At 36.0% G+C, this 19,431-nt stretch overlaps 2 protein-coding genes across 7 annotated transcripts; both read left to right on the plus strand.

Moving 5' to 3' along the window:
• Positions 1-287: 287 nt before the first annotated feature.
• LOC118052377 (synaptotagmin-3) lies at positions 288-5,356 on the plus strand. 4 transcript variants are annotated; one of them, XM_035063347.2, is made up of 12 exons: positions 288-864; positions 2,094-2,192; positions 2,341-2,391; positions 2,465-2,588; positions 2,978-3,096; positions 3,210-3,311; positions 3,404-3,478; positions 3,618-3,694; positions 3,916-4,165; positions 4,410-4,787; positions 4,896-5,024; positions 5,093-5,356. In XM_035063347.2, exons 1-12 carry the CDS (start codon positions 646-648, stop codon positions 5,219-5,221), a joined length of 1,752 nt encoding a protein of 583 aa, XP_034919238.1. In that variant the 5' UTR covers positions 288-645; the 3' UTR covers positions 5,222-5,356. The 4 variants fall into 4 exon arrangements, with proteins under 4 accessions (XP_034919238.1, XP_034919239.1, XP_034919241.1 ...); XM_035063348.2 differs by having other exon boundaries at positions 290-864; positions 2,469-2,588; XM_035063350.2 differs by lacking the exons at positions 288-864; positions 2,094-2,192; positions 2,341-2,391; positions 2,465-2,588; positions 2,978-3,096 and having other exon boundaries at positions 3,282-3,311; positions 3,404-3,489.
• A 7,535-nt stretch (positions 5,357-12,891) lies between these two features.
• Positions 12,892-18,244, plus strand: LOC118052154 (E3 ubiquitin-protein ligase WAV3). Of its 3 annotated transcripts, none has more exons than XM_035062990.2 (2): positions 12,892-13,650; positions 15,913-18,244. In XM_035062990.2, exons 1-2 carry the CDS (start codon positions 13,438-13,440, stop codon positions 17,839-17,841), a joined length of 2,142 nt encoding a protein of 713 aa, XP_034918881.1. In that variant the 5' UTR covers positions 12,892-13,437; the 3' UTR covers positions 17,842-18,244. The 3 variants fall into 3 exon arrangements, with proteins under 3 accessions (XP_034918881.1, XP_034918884.1, XP_034918883.1); XM_035062993.2 differs by lacking the exon at positions 12,892-13,650 and adding an exon at positions 13,708-15,005; XM_035062992.2 differs by lacking the exon at positions 12,892-13,650 and adding an exon at positions 15,045-15,691.
• The last annotated feature ends 1,187 nt before the right edge of the window (positions 18,245-19,431 follow it).

A 19,431-nucleotide genomic window follows, 5' to 3' on the forward strand; every position in this document is an offset into this window, starting at 1 on the left:
GTAAAACAGCGTTAATCGATGTTAAATTCCTTGTTTGTTCGAATGATATTGTATATAATGAATATCAAGAGAGATTATATAGACGTCATTGTATATTTATTCTTTTTATATCAAATACTGATTTCAAGATTTAAATATAATTAAAAATATACAAGCAATGAAATGCTCCATCAATATCAATTATTATTGTGGTGTCCCCATAGAATTAATTAATAATTCATTTTTTTAATCATATCTTTGTGTGAACAAAATTTGGGAACCATTGTACACGAAGTACTCACAAAAACCGCACACATTCTCATTCAATTCAAGAACTCGATCACAGATGACCCTAAGTTCCACCATGGATTCCCACAGCAATTGAAAAATCACTTTCAACGCCCTGTTTCAGAGTTTTAATGATAGTATCTCCTCAAAAGGGAAAAAAAGTAATTTAAAGAACTCTGGTAGTTGTTGAATTTAAAATTTGTAGCACGGATTCACAGGAGGAGAGAAGGGCACGCAGGCAGAATTATATTTTTGTTTGTTTCTTTTCGATTTTAACGAGCCAGTCATTTTAACAAGTAATTAGCCACAACGTGTCACTTTCTTTGGTTTTTTTTTATCAAATTTGGCGGTTACGGTCGTCTCTCTATCTTTCTCTTCATGTGTTCGTTACGTTTCCCAGCAAACATTTTCCCCTATATTTTCTCGCTCTATCCTCCTCAAAAAGTATTGTCTCTCTGTGCAGTTGTTTTTGTCGAGAGAGAGATGGGATTCTTGAATACTTTCTTGGAACTTCTTGGTTTTGGAATTGGACTTCCTTTTGGTCTCTTGATTGGTTTCTTTCTTTTCGTTTATTCTAAGCCTAAGGATACTGTCAAGGTAATTAATCGTGTATCATCATCATTATCTCTCGTTCTCCCTCCCTCCCTCTCTCTCTCTATAATCTATATGTGTTAGTTTGCTGTTTTTTTTTTTTTTTATCGTTGATGTTGTTAAGGTTCCTAACGTTGTTAATTTGTTTGATCATTGTTTTGCTCTGATTCATTATATATGTTGACCTCTAAAGGTTTTTCTTTTTTTCTTTTTGGGTTGAGGTTGTGGAGCAGTACTGCATTTGTTTCCGTCAAGATTCTTACTTTTCTCGGTTTCTATATATGATTGTGGTTTGTCAGGAACACAGTTCTCGAGTGCGATGCTGTGTTCTTTCGAAAAATGTGATTCAATGTTCAATGAAGTAATGTTGCTGAATATTAAAATGGAGAGGAATTGGGGTTTCACCGTGTTTTTGGAGATTGTGGGGCCATTGTAGGAAAGGTTGAAGGAGAACTATTTGCAGTTGATTTTCTGATTTCTTTTTTTGCAGGGCTCTCAAGTGAAAGGAGAAAGAATGATTTTTTTAAAAAAACTCTTCAACTCTTCTGGAATAGTTGAGAATATGGTGCATTGACATGCAATTCTTATTTTCTATTCGACATTTTGTGTAGAATTATTGAAGGCCTGGCCAGGCTTTGATTTCTTATTCACACATCATGCTCATGATGCCTTTGCAATTTGTGGTTGTTCAACTTTGTTGATTCGGTCTACGTCAATTTAAGACGAATGTGCTGCTTGCTTACATTGGGGGTCTGCTTTGATTAGCTCATCTGTGTTATTTAATATTTAAGAGTGGCTTTCTGTTTTCTATTTTTCTTTTCGTGATAGATGTTGTGGTGTTCATGTTGCATTAATCTCAACAGTTTGACTGTGTAGAACATCCTAAACTGCTTTTTAGTTGATGTTTCTTCTCACAACACTCAAGGGGGTTTGAAATTATGTTATCCAGTCAAGATTTTAAGCCAGAAGTTTCACTGATTTGTCGAAGAGGTTTCCTTTTTCAAAGTTCAAAACATAAAAGAAGTCCCTCCTCATGACAAAACTGGACTAGAGAGTAGTGAATAACAGGAAATTTCATGGGATTAAAAGAAAAATTAGGATACTTTAAAGCAACGAAATTGAAAGTATCCCGTAAGTTAAAGGAAATCGGTTTACTTGCAAGCAATGCTCAAAGGTGTGCTGATAATCTTTGCTTAACATGTGTGACTTTTTTAATCTTGGACCATCTAATGCAGGATCCAGTGGTCAGGCCACTTCATGAGTTAGACACAGGTGCTTTGCTAGATATTCTACCAGATATTCCATTATGGGTAAAATGCCCTGATTATGAAAGAGTAAGTGCAGTATATTAGTCCTGGTCTATTTGAACATTCGCAATAGCTATTGTTACTGATACTGTTTTTCTTGTGTATTTACTGTTTCTCAGTTAAATATTATCTCAAATGTGTGACTATATTGATTATTGCTATGTGATTTTCACAGGTTGACTGGTTGAACAAGTTTCTCTCGGTTATGTGGCCCTACCTTGATAAGGTGATTTGATAACTAAGATTGCCTTCATCTTGTTGAAGTATTTTCAAAATTTTGAGTTCATTGCTACATGCAGGCAGTTTGTGCAATGATAAGAAGGACAACACAATCTATGTTTGCAGAGTATAATGGGAAATATAAGATACAAGCCATCGAGTTTGAGCATTTAACTCTTGGAACTCTTCCTCCTACAATTCACGGTAATTAAGTTTTTCACGGTTCTTCTGATATTTATAACTGGAAAAAAAAAAATTTGAATATCGAAAGGCAGTAGAATTGCTCGTATTTTAAAGGCTCGTTTAAACAATGCAGGAACACTCAGAATTTTTTCTCTGTTTCATTGTTTTAGTGTATGTGAAAACGTTTGATCACGTTCATCAGCTGGAGTGACTGTGTTTTGAGGATTTCCAATTCTAAAATTTGAAGAGTCTTAGTGTAAAATTCAGCTAAGCGATGCAATGGCAATTCTGTTCAATTGCAGAAATTATATATGAACTTGAGCAAAATCGTATGAACCATATAACAGAAGGCATTGATCCTTCAAGATTCCTAATTTTTCTTACTGTTCATGGGGACTGTAATTTTTCAGGTCTCAAAGTCTACGAAACTAACGAGAAGGATTTAGTAATGGAACCAGCAATAAGGTGGGCTGGCAATCCCAACATTGTTTTGGTGCTTAAATTAATGTCTTTGCAGGTTACAGTTCAGGTAAAAAGAGCCAAGAGGCACAATCTTTCTTCAGAAAACTAGTGTTGTTAGTTGACTTCATTCTTTTAAAGAAGATGCATGGCTCCCATTGCACTGACAATGCTTCTTTGCAGTTAGTTGATCTGCAGATATTTGCAGCGCCACGGGTAGCTTTGAAACCTCTTGTGCCTACCTTTCCATGTTTTGCAAATATTGTGGTGTCCTTGATGGAGAGGGTAAGAATTCTGGTACAGTGAGGGTTTATCTTAGCTAAAGCCAGATGACTAATTATCTCTGTATGATCTTTTTTCTACTGATTTATCTCCAGCCACATGTTGATTTTGGACTGAAAATCCTGGGAGGAGATGTTATGTCGATACCTGGCCTTTATCGATTAGTTCAGGTGCTGCACTGGTAATACTTGAACGTGCGGAGTGAAGCAATAATTTAATTGTCTAAAATTGGATCAGTGTTAAAATTTCTTGCGTTAAACCAAACTGTTAGATGGGTTTGAATCAACTAATAGTTCTAAGTGCTTGCAGGAGATGATAAAAAAAAAGGTAGCAAGCCTCTACTTATGGCCCCAAACTCTCGATATACCTATCCTTGATTCCTCAACGTAAGTTTATATTAGATTCATTGAGTTTTCCGTTATCTTTCAAAGAATTTAAGTTCGATTCATTTATCATTTTCACCAGTGCTATTATCCAATACTTCATATTGTTGGTTCACTCTGCATCCGAAGTTCGATTAGATTCATGTTTGAAAATTCATTGAGTTTTTACACATTTTTTTTATAATGACATACCATCTTATTATCTGATTCTAATTTTTATTTAGAGCAATTATTAAGAAGCCTGTGGGGATACTTCATGTGAAAGTTGTGCGGGCAAATAAACTCCTGAAGGCTGATCTCCTCGGAACATCTGATCCATATGTGAAACTTAACCTTACTGGAGAAAAGCTTCCAGCAAAGAAAACGACAATCAAGAAGAAGAATCTGAATCCTGAATGGAATGAGAACTTCAAGCTTGTTGTCAAGGATCCTGAATCCCAAGCTCTTCAACTACAAGTGTTTGACTGGGACAAGGTTTTTCCTTAGAAATCTAAGCATTGATTCTTTATATATATTTTTAATTTTCTTGGCATCTAAAATCCTTCGAAGAACTGATAAAAAATTGTTTTCTGGTTCTCTGAGAACAGCATTTGAAAGAAATTTTGTTCGGTTGAGTTTAAATTCGCATTTCGCTTTGCAACAGGAATTCAAACTTCTTGCTAATTTTTTTTTTGATTAACGTGGGTGTCCGGGAACTTCTTGCTAATTTATTTTGCAGGTTGGTGGACATGACAGATTAGGGATGCAATTAGTTCCCCTGAAAGTGCTTACTCCCCGTGAAACGAAGGACTTCACTCTTGATTTGCTCAAGCACACAAATATTTCCGACTCTCGGGACAAGAAACAGCGAGGACAGATTGTGGTGGAGTTGACCTATGTGCCTTTTAGAGAAGATAGTATCAAGTTTAGCGGACCTTTGGATGGAAATGGTGAGATGGGAAGTGTAAGTGGCAGGTCTTCTCCAGAAGAAGAAGCACCATTGAGTGGAGCAGGTTTACTCTCAGTTATGGTTCAAGGAGCTGAGGATGTAGAAGGGAAGCGTCACCATAATCCCTATGCCTTAGTCCTTTTCAGAGGAGAAAGGAAGAGAACTAAGGTGAACGCTCTTCATTATAGTAAAATATCAAGTCCTCTCCTGAAATTTACTGCAGACAGAGTCCAGTCTTACATTTTTATTTACATCTGCAACTTGGTGTTCCTGCAGACGATTAAAAAGACTCGGGATCCTCGTTGGAACGAAGAGTTCCAATTCACGCTCGATCAACCTCCCTTGCGTGAGTTGATTCGTATTGAGGTCATGAGCAAGCGAAAAGGCTTTAGTTTCCGATCAAAGGTACAGGAATCATTGTTGCTGCTGCTGCTGTTTTTTCTTGTGATATTGATGTTATTTTTAACATGAAGGAATCGTTGGGGCATGTGGAAATCAAGCTTGATGATGTTGTGTACAACGGACGCATAAACCAGAAATACCATCTAATTGATTCGAGGAATGGAGTGATACATGTTGAGATTAGATGGAGTACAGTTTGAGAAGATGAAGAATATTGTAAACTGCATGTAATATTATTTTTATTTTTTATTTGTTTCGAGAATACACAACTGTGATACAAAATTTACTGGAGGGCAAAGAAAATAAAGAATTAAATGGAGTTCGATTTTATTAAAGAGTATTGGAAAAAAAAAATTGGAAGGAAAGAATTTAACTAGTGTATTTTTATTAAAATTTAAATTCAATTCTCAAATGAATTCTAAATTAGAGGTTCTCTCAAACACCATGCCGAGTGATATGTTTTTTTTTTTTACGGCCAAAGTTCCAGGTTATTACTCGAGAGAATTATTTTATTTTATTTTATTTTTTATTTTAATACATTAAAATTATCTAAAAATACTAAAAAATAAATTTTCATTAAAAACAAGTTGGAAACGCACTAAACGGGCACTAAAATCTTGAGCCACTAATTTAATTTAAGGCCATTCCTCTGTAAACTTAATCGTCCAATTAATTAATTTTATAAATTTAAATTTTGAGACTAACATTTAAAAAAAAATTATTTTCTTAAATACATAAAATGAAAGGGGAAGCCTCGGTCCTTGTTAACACATGAACCAATGCAAGTATGTCTATGATCAACTTTAAGTAAAAGATGTAATTTAATTAATTAAGTTTAAAGTTTGTTTTTTTAAAAATTATCGATTTAAATTTTATAAATTTTAAAGTTATTAAAGGTTTATATAATAATTAATTTCAGGATTTGTAATATTAGTTAAACTGATATTAATAAAAAAAAATGTCCATGACCATTAAAGAGTTTGGAAAATTGCGAGAAAGCATAATTAAATTGGAATTCTCATTTCAAAATTTAATTGCTAATGTATAGTAAAGAAGATGGGCGGTTATGGCCACAGCAAAAGGGTTGTAAATACCTCTTAATGCTTGGGCTGAGGTGGGTCAATAGATATAGACATTCGGCTTGCAAGGGCTGCTTATGGCCCAGTTTGATTTTTTTTATTGCTGTTGGGTACACTCAGGTTTTGCCTTCTAGTTTCAGTCTCGAACGATTTTGACTGTGCCATGAAAAATTTAAAAATGATCAAAAAAAGAAGAAGAAGAAAATAGGTTATTTTTACCAAATTTATCAGCTGTTGAAGATTAAATTACTGGACTCAATTAGAAACAAATAAAATGTCAAAGGATTTATTTTCAACAATTTAGCCTCGGAGTAAGCGCTCATTTGGCATTGTGTTAGCATATATTAAATTAATATTTTTTTTATGATTTTAATGTACTTAAATGTGAAAAAAATATAACTTTAATGTATTTTTAATTAAAAAAATAATTTTAAAAATCATATTATCAAACAAATGTATTATAACGAAAGACTACTCGAGGAAACCACACTTCACAGGTTATTAAAATGCTAATGGGCCAAACCAGAAAGCATGTAGTTCCTCTGTTTTTTTCACTCCCCCCCCCTTTTTTTCCTCGTAAAAATTTGGCTAGTGACAAAGTCGTTGAAGCGTTTACTCATCCTTCGTGACACTTAAACCGAATTTCTATGTTGATAAAAGCTAAGAGGCCAAACTTGCATGATTAGATGAAGACGATCTTGAAAATTAGATGAATTTTCAAGATCGTCTTCATCTAATCATGCAAGTTTTTTTGAAAATTCAATTCCACCGAGTGGAGGATTGAGCACTTGAAAAGGTCAATAAATTGAAATAATTTCTCACGACGACCCATGATCTTTTAGCTAGTTGTGTGATAATTAACATCTCTTCACCTAGCTATATGTCTACCAATGATCTCTTTGTGGAAGCATCCCTTTGGAAGATCCATGCAAGACTTAAGGAGCCCTGATTGAAGGAATCATTATTAATTCGGGGTAAACTAAGGTTTTACCTGCAAATTAGAATCATGATCATGAATAAGAACAGATGTACAGGGAGAGGGAGAGGTGCACGCTAGCTGGTGTCAAATGATAGTGAAGGGTTGGATTCACAAGGGGAACCCTAGCTAGATCGGCATGGTCTTAACCAGATGGACCCCATTGCATGCATGGATTAGGTTTGACTTGTTGCTGACAAATAGTAGAAAGATTTCATGTGACATCATGATTAAGGAAAACCACCACTCTGGCTACATGCTTTCCTTTGCTAATTGGATTTACATGCATGCATGGCTGTCGTCCTATATTAATTTGTATTGCTTGAAGCAGTGATTCCACTGTGAGAAAAAATTGACTCCTAATAATTATATTTCTTCTGGTACTGTTCTTACACGTATTCACTAGCGAGTTCAAGGGTATTTATCTGTATATATGTATATTCTCGTAAGCAACAATGAAGCTTTGATATAATCGAAAAATGATTCGCAGGCACGCGCCCTGCCCGAGAAGAGAATACCAACGCGTGCAGGGTACGTGAGCAAACCTAGCTAGCTGGCTTCGTCTTGTGATATTGTTTTTAGGGTACCAAAACACTTGAAGGTATCTTATTAGTTATATATAGCTAGAGAAAAGATATAATTAAGCCATGGGTTACTGTGATTGATGAACTACAAAGTGCAAGACATCCCATTGCTCGTAAATCCCGATCCTGAGTGGGGGGCACCATAAGAGGGAGAGGCTCCCTTTGTATCATAATAAAAATAAAGGTTCCAGCTTGCTCGTTGACTTGCCCCAGAAAGTCTGGCAAATTTAGAGGGAGGGAGTAAAGGGAATGATCCTATCCCTGCACCTGCAGAGGTTTTTATGAGGATTCTTTGTTAATGGATCTCCACTCATTGCATTGAAAACTCTTCATTACCCTCTCTTTTCCCCCCTCTCTTGAAACAAGTTGTGTGTGTGAGAGTGCTCTTAAAAGCAAGGGTGAAATGAAAAAGGAGTGTTCTTGCGTTGATGTTTTTTGTGGGGGAGAGGAATAGCTTTTGGCATTCTAAAAAGAGAGGACATTTTTCTTTTAAAAGGTTGTCTTTTGAGAGTGGTAAAGTAAGTGGGAATAGGAAACTCCACTCGAAACACTCTTGAGTTAGCAGCACTCAAATCTCTCGAGTTCGGTACGTGCTACCTAGCTAGCCTCCTCTCTCTTGCGTGGTGCTAGCTTTTGGCCATGTCGATGCAAGCTTCGATAGTGCACTCCCGACTACTCCCATCTCTTTCTTTTGTGCTCCGTTACCAAATTATCTTTGAAATTGAGAGAATATACCATCTCTCAATTCGCATTATTGGCAGGAGATAGTGATGGAAGATCACCATACTTTCCAAGGAGAGAATAAAGGTATTCCACAAACAATGGGAGCACACGTTGGACTCAACTCAATTTGACTTCTATTGGTGTCCTTCAAATGATTTATATTAATGGTCCATTCAGGCAGCATATATATATATATATATATAATGGTCTTCATTCAGGCATGCATGTACACACACACACACACACAACTGTCCATTTAATTAGTTAATACTATGATATATATGCTAAAAAACAATACAAAATACATTTCATAAGTACTCTAATAAACTTTTAGATTTATATGAATTTTTTTAATATAATATTAGAGTTTTAATAACCATGTATATATGTTACTGTTATTAGTCTCCAGCAACAGTGTTAGATAGATAAAAATAATCCCATCTATCCTCAAATTATAATAATAATAACAACATGATAGATCATATTCTTGACTATTCTTGGATTGAATCATCTGCGAGGGCTTCTTCGGTTTCACCGAAGCTAAAGAAACTAATTAATCTCTTATGCTTGATATAAATTAGCCACAAAAAAATACACAAATTATTGATTAGTGGAGTCGATATATATGACCATGCATATTGCTATTATTAAGACTTTAATTAAGAACTGTTTGTTTTGCCTTTAAAATATGTTTCTAATTATTTAATTTATTTTTATAATGTTTTAATATACTGATATCAAAATTAATTTTTTAAAAATAAAAATTATTATTTTAATAAATAAAAAAAACATTTAAAAAATAATTGTTATTATATTTTCAAACACCCTCAATATCTCCGAAAACATCATTATGCATGTCATGACATAATTGTCAAACCTTGCGGATATTTAATTAATCAAACATACACAAAACCGTTGAATCCCGGTTAAGCCAAGGATTTTGGATTGGTTCGATAATCTACAGCCATTTGTATATAAAATTGAAAACACATGGCTGCCTACATGTTGACAGTTCCTAAGAGATAAGATTTTGACCACTGAATCCCAGATTCGAGACTGTTTGGTTCATCCACCCAAGGTGTTTTTTCTTTTTTTTAACATGTAAAACACACGCTCGTCCCACATGTCATGCTACAATATAATATATAATCAACAATTACCAATAAATTAAGGATTATTTCAATATCAAAGATAATAATATTAATTAGCGAGTTGAACCCATCAATATCATCTAGAAAGTTCAAACATTTGCTAGCTAGCACCAACTATATATATTCGTTGTCCATAATAAGTTAATAACCGCCACTTTTTTTTTTATTTCAGGCAACGGTCAAGTTAATATCTTTTGATTACCCGGAACTAAGAGCTGCTTGGGATTTCTAGATTGCAAGCTTTTTCATGGCATTTAACTGGTCCACGTAAAGAAGATTTCGAATGGATTAGGGTTTGAATTGCAGGCCGCATATATCTTATTTCTTAATTCAAGCACGAGCTAGCTACTTGTCAAATTCAAATTAGTCGGGCAAATCGAACTCGGAACACCGACTTCGATTTGTTAGTTATTGTTTTTTTTTTTGGTCAAAATTATCTTGTTGAATAATAGTTGTAATCCCGTACAAGAAAGGCATGCGTGCGTGTGAGAGAAATTCCATTCAAATATTTTTTTTTATTTTTTTTAATAATGTTTGAAAACGCATAAAAATTTATTTTTGTTATGCTTTTAAATCAATTTAATATATTAATATTAAAAATAAATAAATAAATATTTTAATGCATTAAAAAATATTTTTTTCATTTAAAACAACTAGTATCAGTAATAAACACTATTAGATAGGAGATATACCTGAGAAAAAAGAAAAAAGAAATTGAAGGGTAAAATATGGCTAGCAATGTCAACCGTGATGGCATGGGAACCGCAAAACGACTAAACTGTGATGATGTGCACGTGTGGTGTACTTATGATGTCATGTGGGAAAAAAACAAAAAACCAAACAAAGACTAACATCATTGGAAAAATCCCCACCATTTGACTCATGCCCACCAATGATTCACCATCATGGTGGTTTTGGCCAAAGGCATGCGAGGCCATCCACAGAAATGTACTGGTGGGGGAAGCTGCTCTTTTTTTTTTTTTTTTTTTTTAACCCAGGATGTCTGGGTTAGCTTGCGCGCACCATAACTAATCTCCGGGCTCACTGAACATTCTACAAGCTCAGTAAGCATATAAGATACTGCAGGGAATGAAAAACGTATACAAGAGCTTGAACCCTGATATAAAAAAAAAAAACAAGTCACTTCAACTATAAGCCACAATCCACTTGTGGGGGGAGCTGCTCTTCTTTCTCCACTCTCTAGCGGAGGAGCTTCTCTAGAAAGAGGATGACGGCAATCATCCACCACCAAGAGATTTTTTATTTTCTCTCTCTCTTTATTATTATCACCTCACTTGACTTGAAGAGTTGTTCTGGTGAGAGACACAGAGATTTGACAACCAAGCACTAACATTAAAATCATACTCCCATGTTATCATCCGTTTATGGTCCATTTGAAAACATGTTTCAACTTGTATTTTAAAAAAATTAAAATTTTTTAATATTTTTAAATCATTTTTAATGTGCTTATATTAAAAATAATTTTTTAAAAATAAAAAATATTATTTAAATATATTTTAAATAAAAAATACTATAAACCGTAAATTATTACCACAGTTATAAACAAATGCTTAATCAAGTTTTATCCCTCCGGGTTGTTTGGCTTAAAGCACGTACTCTTCCTTTTATATTCCCGGAGGAGAAAGGTCCACCGTTAACATGTGCCCTCCAAACCGAAATAAGATCCTAACTCGTGGTTGTCAGCTCAGCTAACTTCTGACCTAGTCTAGGATCTTGATCATCGAATAAACTCGTGGGTCAGCACTGCTTCAATCCTAAAATGATAAAAAAAAACCCGGTTTATCGGAGTTGAGTTTAATGGCCACAACTCTTCCCAGCTCGGAAGGACGATCCTTTGAAATAACAACAAAACGTTAGCGTTTAGAATTATTAATGTAGCTAGATCTAGCAATGTTGGATCTCATTACAGGGTGTCTTTACCATTTTTATTTATTTTTTAAAGCCTATAGATCTAGCAATGTTGGATCTCGAGATTTCTGTGGTTTAAGAACTCGTATACCAACCTAAATGTTTCCAAATAGCGGTGATGTGCTTGATGTTACAGACCGAGTGGAACCCAATAAAAGATCACATTTCTTTTTTCATCGTTTTTCTCAATTCCTCGTGTACAATAAATAACCAACAAAAAATGCTTAAAAACTTTTTTTTTTAAAAAAAAACAGGATCTCTGGAAACATCAAGATTGATATTGCGTAATTTTAAAATATAAAAAGCCAACATGAAACATGCTGAACCATGAAGGTGAAAAGATAGTTTGAACTATGCTAACTTGTTTACTCGAAGCTGGGAAGAAATGCTTGATATTCGTTACAGGTAATTATTTTTAATTCGGTTTAGTTTTTATTAAAAAAATTTAACTAAATTAATTTTTTTATTATGCCAAGCAATACCACACATACACAGAAGAGAGCTTACCTCTCAAGATGGGAAAAGTGGTTAACTTTTTTTTATTTTTCTTGTTTTAACATAGACATGGGGAAATAGTAAAAAACAAAAAAAGTCCTCGAAAAAAGATTTGTCGGGAAGTAATTGACTAATTGCAAGTTTCCCAAGGGTTAAATACATAGTCAAATGCATGGGCATCCCAACCTGAACGATGGACTAGCAAGCATACAAACGATATATATATATATAATACTGTAATCTATATAGTATATACTACAAATAAATATATTTTCTCTCTCTAAACAAGAACAAATATATTAAATGTTCAGGCGTGTTGCATGGCTTTCTTTATCTCGGAAAGGTTTTCTTCCTAGATGGCTTCAACTTGCAAGCAAGCAAAAGGGTCCTCGATTCTTTGATTTAAAAAAGAAAAAAGAAAGAAAAGTTAGAGGATCTGGATTTTTTTCTTAATTCTTTTTATAAAAACAAAGCAGCATTTTGTTTTTACTGTTACATGATAGCGTTGGACCCACTTTCCTACCCTCAAATTATATACCTAGAAGGGATATATCTTTTTATTCGTATTTTTTTAAAAGTTATTAAACTTGATATAATTTAAAATCTAATTTGAATCAATATAAATCAACGTAATCTTAATTTTTAAAATTAAAATAATATTGTTTCAAATAATTTGGAGCTGAATCCAATCTAAATTAGAGATAGGATTAGTAAGATATCAAATATACTTGCGAAGTGTGGCGAAGAGACTGAGCTGTAAAAGATGATGAAAGAGTAAAAAGAGAGAGAAAGGAAATGCAGGAAGTGAGTAATTCGATGGCCAGGAAATGCATGATTGCTTGCATAAAGCAACCAACTAGCTTTCTCTATTCAACCAAAACGTGCCTTTTTTTTAAAAAAATTATTTTTTAATTTATTTATGTCACCTTCTACTACTCTCAAAGTCTCACAACAATCCCATTACCACCTTCAACCGAACAGCAGCAGCAGCAGCAAAGGTCCAAATTCAAAATCCTATAATCTCTCTAAGAAACCCTCTTGCGTCTCTCTCTTCAATGGCGGCCGAGAAGAACACCACAAGAAGACTTGCACTGCTCTTAAGCCACCCGTTTCTTATTCTGTGTCCGAGACTGAGTCACTACCTTTGACATTTTTTTTCGGCCTTACAAAACCCACATTTTACTCTCTAGAATACATAACAACACCACAAAACAAAAACAACACCTCCTTCCACTTACGCCTCTCTCTCCTGTTCTTGGTTTTCGTGTTCCGTTTCTACTTTTGTTAAAAACCCATTACTTATCTCTATCGTCCCAAGAAAGAAAACACAAAAAGGAAGCATCTTGGAATTTCAAAGGCTTTCTTTCACTTTGAGATCTGTTCTTGTTTTTTTATTTTTTTGCTCTTGCTCTGTTTAGTTTCTTTGAGTTATTGAATTTTTTTTCTTGAATCTTGAAAGAAAGATTCTTAGAAGTAAAAATGGGAAGTAAATGGAGAAAAGCAAAGCTGGCTTTGGGTTTAAATCTTTGTGTTTATGTACCGAGAACTCTAGATGATTCAGCAGCACCTTCAAGTGAAAGATTATCTGATGCTGCTTTGCTTTCACCTACAAACTGGGATTCTAGGCCAATGACACCAACACCATCTTCACATGGCTTAAGGTTGGCCAAGAGTGGAAGCAAACCATCCAAGGTTTGTTGTCTTTATATATATTTTCACACTTTTATATGTTTTTATTTGGAAAGGATTGGACTTTATTGTGCCTTTTCTTTTTTCTTGATGGGTTTGGGTTGTTCTTTGTTGAGGCTTTAATGAAGAAGTTCTGTCTGCAGTTTTTGCTATATTCTGGTCTTTGTGCTTTTCATAGTTTAGATGTCTGCTCTTGCTATGCTCTATTATGGCTTATGCTGTTGCCTGAGCTCGTGATTTTCAAGTAAATATAGGCGATGGACCTCTAATTACCTGTTTTGCCTTTGATTCCTCAGAAAATAGAAAGAAAGGTTAAACAACACCTACTGTTTTTTTGTTGTTTTGCTGATCCTTAAAACCAAATACGTGTACTACCGTTAATTGAATGAATGTTTTCCCTTGTTTGGTGTAGCATAGATAAAGAATCTAGTTTCCCAGATTTTCATTAATTTTTCTGCCCGACGTCGTTTTCACCTTCAAATTTGGGGCACTGGATTCTTTATAAGCATTTATTTCCTTTGTTTTTTTCGCACGACATGGACAGCTGAAACTGTTTAGGCATTTACAAGTGTTTTCCATCTTCTTAGTTTTATTTTCGTTTTAGAGATTTTGCACCATTAATCATGGCTTTTTTTGCTGTTTTTCCTGCTTCTAATGAAGTTGTAAGAGCTCGTGTCTTTGTTTCTTGTTGGGCTCTAATGCTCATTTTTAAATCAACATCCAGCTAGATTCTGGGTCTATCTTTGGATCTGGTTTGATAATTTTTGCTGGCATATCATCTTTGTTCAGAAAAAATAGACTGTAGAATTGAATGAAATATTTTTACTTGGTCTGATATTATATCAGTAGTTTTGGCAGTTTCTGAGGAGTGCTTGAAATTATTGAGCTGTGTGGCTGATGTCACGTTGTTTTGCTTTCTTTGACCTTGTGCCTTGTGGGGTTATTGCTTGAGTCTCTTTCTGAACCATTACCAATTGCCTTAATAGTAAAAGGAACACTACAGGCTTCATCTTTCCTTTTTCTCGTTCCCTTAGAAGCAAGAAAAGCAGCTTGTGTTGTGACTTGAACTATTTTGAGTATTTGGTTGCAAGTTTTCTAGGTGTGAAAGTTCTCAGAGAAGTAAAAGAAAAGACGGGAAAAGAATCATCATAAAGCAACTTAACATTTCTCTTCCTTTCATAGATGTGGATTTGGATCTAGCATTGTTTCTCCTGTTTCTGTTGAAAGCTTTGGTTCATCTGTATCCACTGTGTAGTTGCGTGATAATCTTCAGAAGTCACTCTCTTATTGCAACTCTACATTTCCTAGTGTGCCCCATATGTCCGATACCTAACACTGACTTCCGTTTAATCTTAATGGTGATTTCTTGCTGCTTTTCTGCTTGCCTTTTTTATAGTACATCTTTTATGGCCTGGCCCAAGGCCCTGAAGCTTTTCACACCTAAAATTGTAATCAGTTGGGAGTAGTGCTACCTGATCAACACGAAATAACCTTATATTCATCTTCTATTGAAACCATAGAGAGAGGAATAAGAAAACGGGAGGATTATAAGTCACAATCTTTGAAAAATATTTAGAAATTCATTTTATTCCGTGACAGATTGCCCAGAGATTACATTGATATGCTATCTGTATATTGTCATGCCATATGCTTTTTGTTATTTTAAAAGTCTGTTTTCTTGATGATTAGATGTGAAAAGTAGTTTCTGATTTGCGGTTCAAACTGACATATGCAGCCTCTCAACATTAGATTCCAAGTTCTGGGAGATTCATCTTAAACTAACCAGCCAATCACAGATTTCGTGTTGTAATCATGCTTTCAAAAGTTGGTGAAACTACATTTTTTTTTGTTAATCTTCTTAGCTCTGTTATGTGGTTGGAAGCTTTTGAGTGGACCACTTTGTGAGTTTGTCGTAACATGCTTCCAGATTAACTCCTTCACTAACCTTGAGTGGTCCTGTGATATGGCAACTTCTATCAAGTTAATATTGTTGTTACCATTCTTTACCAAGTATTGAGACCTATCAAATTCCTCAATGCAACAAGTAATTCTTTTTCTGATTTGTGGATCAAATTTATATTCATAATTCTTTCTAGACCAGTATTGTTGATGAGATTACTGGTGTGCTATATAGCATCCGCATGCTCCTAATCTATGCTGCTACTACTGTCATGACTGTTATGAGGTTTTTTTTTTTTATTATTATTATTTCAAATTTCATCTGATACATGTCCTTTCTGGCATGTTTTTGATTTGCAATTTCAGCAAACCTGCTCAATATGCCTGACTAAGATGAAACAAGGTGGTGGACATGCTATTTTTACTGCAGAGTGCTCACATTCTTTCCATTTCCACTGCATTTCTTCAAATGTCAAACATGGCAACCAACTCTGTCCAGTTTGCAGAGCGAAATGGAAAGAAATCCCCTTTCAGGCACCAACTTTGGATCCCCTGCCTGGGAGAGCATCAGTAGGTTGGCCTCAAACTGATGCCATGATGACTGTGGTCCATCGATTACCTCCCCCACCTCGTCGAGATCGGCGGCATGTTGTGCCATTGCTGCAGGTTCCTGAACCTAGTGTGTTTAATGATGATGAATCCTTGGATCTCCAACCTGCATTTGCTGAGAGAAGCTCTGGCAACAAAATTGCAGCAGGCCACAATGCTGGTAAAATAGTAGAGATCAAAACATACCCAGAAGTGTCAGCTGCATCACGTTCTAATTCTTACGATAACTTCACTGTCTTGGTCCACCTCAAAGCTGGTGCAACAGTTGCAAGAGAAAACCCCAGAGGAAACCTGGCTAGCTTACCTCAGCTATCTCAAACTCCCCGTGCTCCAGTTGATCTAGTCACAGTGCTTGACATAAGTGGTAGCATGGCAGGTACAAAGCTGGCATTGCTAAAACGAGCAATGGGGTTTGTTATACAGAACCTTGGCTCCAATGACAGGCTCTCAGTTATTGCCTTTTCTTCTACTGCCCGCCGCCTCTTTTCCCTTCGTAGAATGTCTGATGCAGGCCGGCAGCATGCACTTCAAGCTGTCAACTCTTTGGTTGCAAATGGTGGGACCAACATTGCCGAAGGTCTGAGAAAGGGAGCCAAGGTAATGGAAGAACGAAGGGAAAAGAATCCTGTGGCAAGTATTATACTTCTATCTGATGGGCAGGATACTTATACTGTCAGTGGTAGTAGTGGTAACCAGCCTCAACCAAATTACCAGTTGCTCCTCCCTTTGTCGATTCATGGCGGTGACAATGCAGGATTCCAGATTCCAGTGCATGCTTTTGGCTTTGGTGCGGACCATGATGCTTCATCAATGCATTCCATTTCAGAAATTTCTGGAGGCACCTTCTCTTTCATTGAGACTGAAGCTGTGATCCAGGATGCATTTGCACAGTGCATTGGAGGCCTTCTGAGTGTTGTAGTGCAGGAGTTGCAAGTGGGAATTGAGTGTATGCACCCTAGTATCCACCTTGGCTCATTGAAAGCAGGAAGTTACCCTAGTCGTGTGATGGCTGATACCCGTTCAGGGTTTATCGATGTTGGGGATTTATATGCTGATGAAGAGAGAGATTTTCTGGTTTCCATCAATGTTCCAGCAGAGTCTTCCATGAATCAAACATCACTGCTAAAGGTGAGATGTGCATACCGGGATCCTATAACTAAAGAAATGACAACATTAGAAAGTGCAGAAATTAAACTCGAAAGACCTGAGATATCTGGAGAAGCAGTAGTGTCAATTGAAGTGGATAGGCAACGCAACAGGCTCCAAGCAGCTGAAGCCATGTCACAGGCAAGAACCGTAGCTGAACGGGGAGATCTAGCTGGTGCAGCTTCTATCCTTGAAAACTGCCGAAGGCTATTGTCAGAAACTGTATCGGCCAAGTCCCATGATCGATTATGTATTGCATTAGATGCCGAGCTCAAGGAGATGCAAGAAAGAATGGCAAGCAGACATGTATATGAGGCATCTGGGAGAGCATATATTCTATCAGGCCTAAGCTCACATTCATGGCAAAGAGCAACTGCAAGAGGAGACTCCACTGATGGTTCAAGTCTTGTTCAATCTTACCAAACCCCATCAATGACTGAGATGCTTACTCGATCTCAGGCTACGTTCCTGGGCAGTCCATCAGCTCAGAGACTTATTCAACCGTTATGGTCATTTGGATCACAACCAAAGCCAAGGTGATTACTTAGGACTATTGCGGGCATTATCTTCAAGTAGCTTTTTTCAGTGCCTTCCCTTTTTGTTTTCAAATATTATTTGGGGTTAAAGGGATAAAATTGGAGAGGTAAGAAGAGAGTTTTTTTTGTACTGTGATTTTGCTGATGTCACGTGTAAATGAATAAAAACTTGGAAAAGGTGTGGGGGGATATATTTGGGAGGAAAGAGAAAAGGAACACTAGGTAGGTTTTACAACTTTTGCTCTCTTATTTGTGTTGTTGGGGGTGATGTACATAAGGAGCAATGGTATTTTCTCTGGGATAACTGGGTATAAGTTTGTAATTGTGGAGATGGTTGGGGTGAAGTTTTCGCCTAATATAGTTTACCTGCTCTCAATTCTTTTAAGAGAGTTAATTTCTTTTGCCAATTTAATTCTCTCTCTCTCTCTCTCTCTCTCTCTCTCTCTTGTGTACATGTAAATGCGTAACATACCTTTTTGGGCCTGCATGAGGTCAGCCTTCTTATCATTTATATCAAGCACTGCCGAAGGAAAAGAAGAGAATCATGTTCCATGTTTCTTCGGTTATAGAGTAGAATGAATCTTTATACTGTAGCTATTAACTTGTTGCCATGCCTGCTGTGGATTACTTGATGGACAATTGTACGTCCTGAAACGGCGAGTGCAAACTATGATCAGAGGAATGAGGAAAGTGGAAGAAAAGGCCAGAGCAGAGAAACAGCGAAACATTAAGCGTCCAATAAGTCATAACTCAATAATGGTGCAACAACCAGACAGAAGAAATGGAATTTCGTCAGAAATAATGCCAGCTTTTTTATGCATACACACCGGGTTGTTTCGCTTTAGAAAGATGGTACCATCATTGTGGATTACTTGTCTGGAGCCTAAGCCTTGCGTTATCATTTGTTCTTTAGCACGGAATTCTTGAAATTTGCAGCAAGTTAATATACACTGAGGGGTTGTTACACTGGTTCAATCTTGGATATAGTCATAATGTCTACTTTTAATTTTTACATTCAGAATTCAATGGTTGAAAAGGAAATAGACATTGTGCTTGTGATAAACTAACTAGGAATCCTTATTAGTTGATGGAAGAAATAAATATGAGATTAGGTACAGAAAATTGAACCTAAAGAGAAATACAGGTGATTTTAACGTAATACAACAGCCTTTGAATGGTGGATGCACGTATCAAGGAAGGGAGTTGTACCAAATTACTATCCATGTTCTATGTAGTATTCCAAAACAAAAACTCTCCTCGGGCAAGGCAAAACTTCTCGCGCACCCGTCTACAGCAGGCCTACTAATTCACCTCCGCTTCGAACGGACAGATGGATTCACCTACACTGCGAGAAGCGCCAGCACCTCCACCAGGAGGCCTGCCTGCTGGACGTTATAGACGATTATTTTCTTGGTAATGTCTGTTTCATTACCCTCGCCTCTATAACATGCAAAGGTAATATCAGTTGCTATGATTATTTTGTTTAATTTTTCTTTCCTTTTTCTTTCTTTTTTCAATTTTTTAAAAGTCCAGGTTCTGGTTTCTGTGCTGATGTAGTCTATTTACAAGTCGCTGTCTATGTCTGTTTCCACCC

This window comes from Populus alba, chromosome 8 (assembly GCF_005239225.2).
Source record: "Populus alba chromosome 8, ASM523922v2, whole genome shotgun sequence".
NCBI classification, from domain to species: domain Eukaryota; kingdom Viridiplantae; phylum Streptophyta; class Magnoliopsida; order Malpighiales; family Salicaceae; genus Populus; species Populus alba.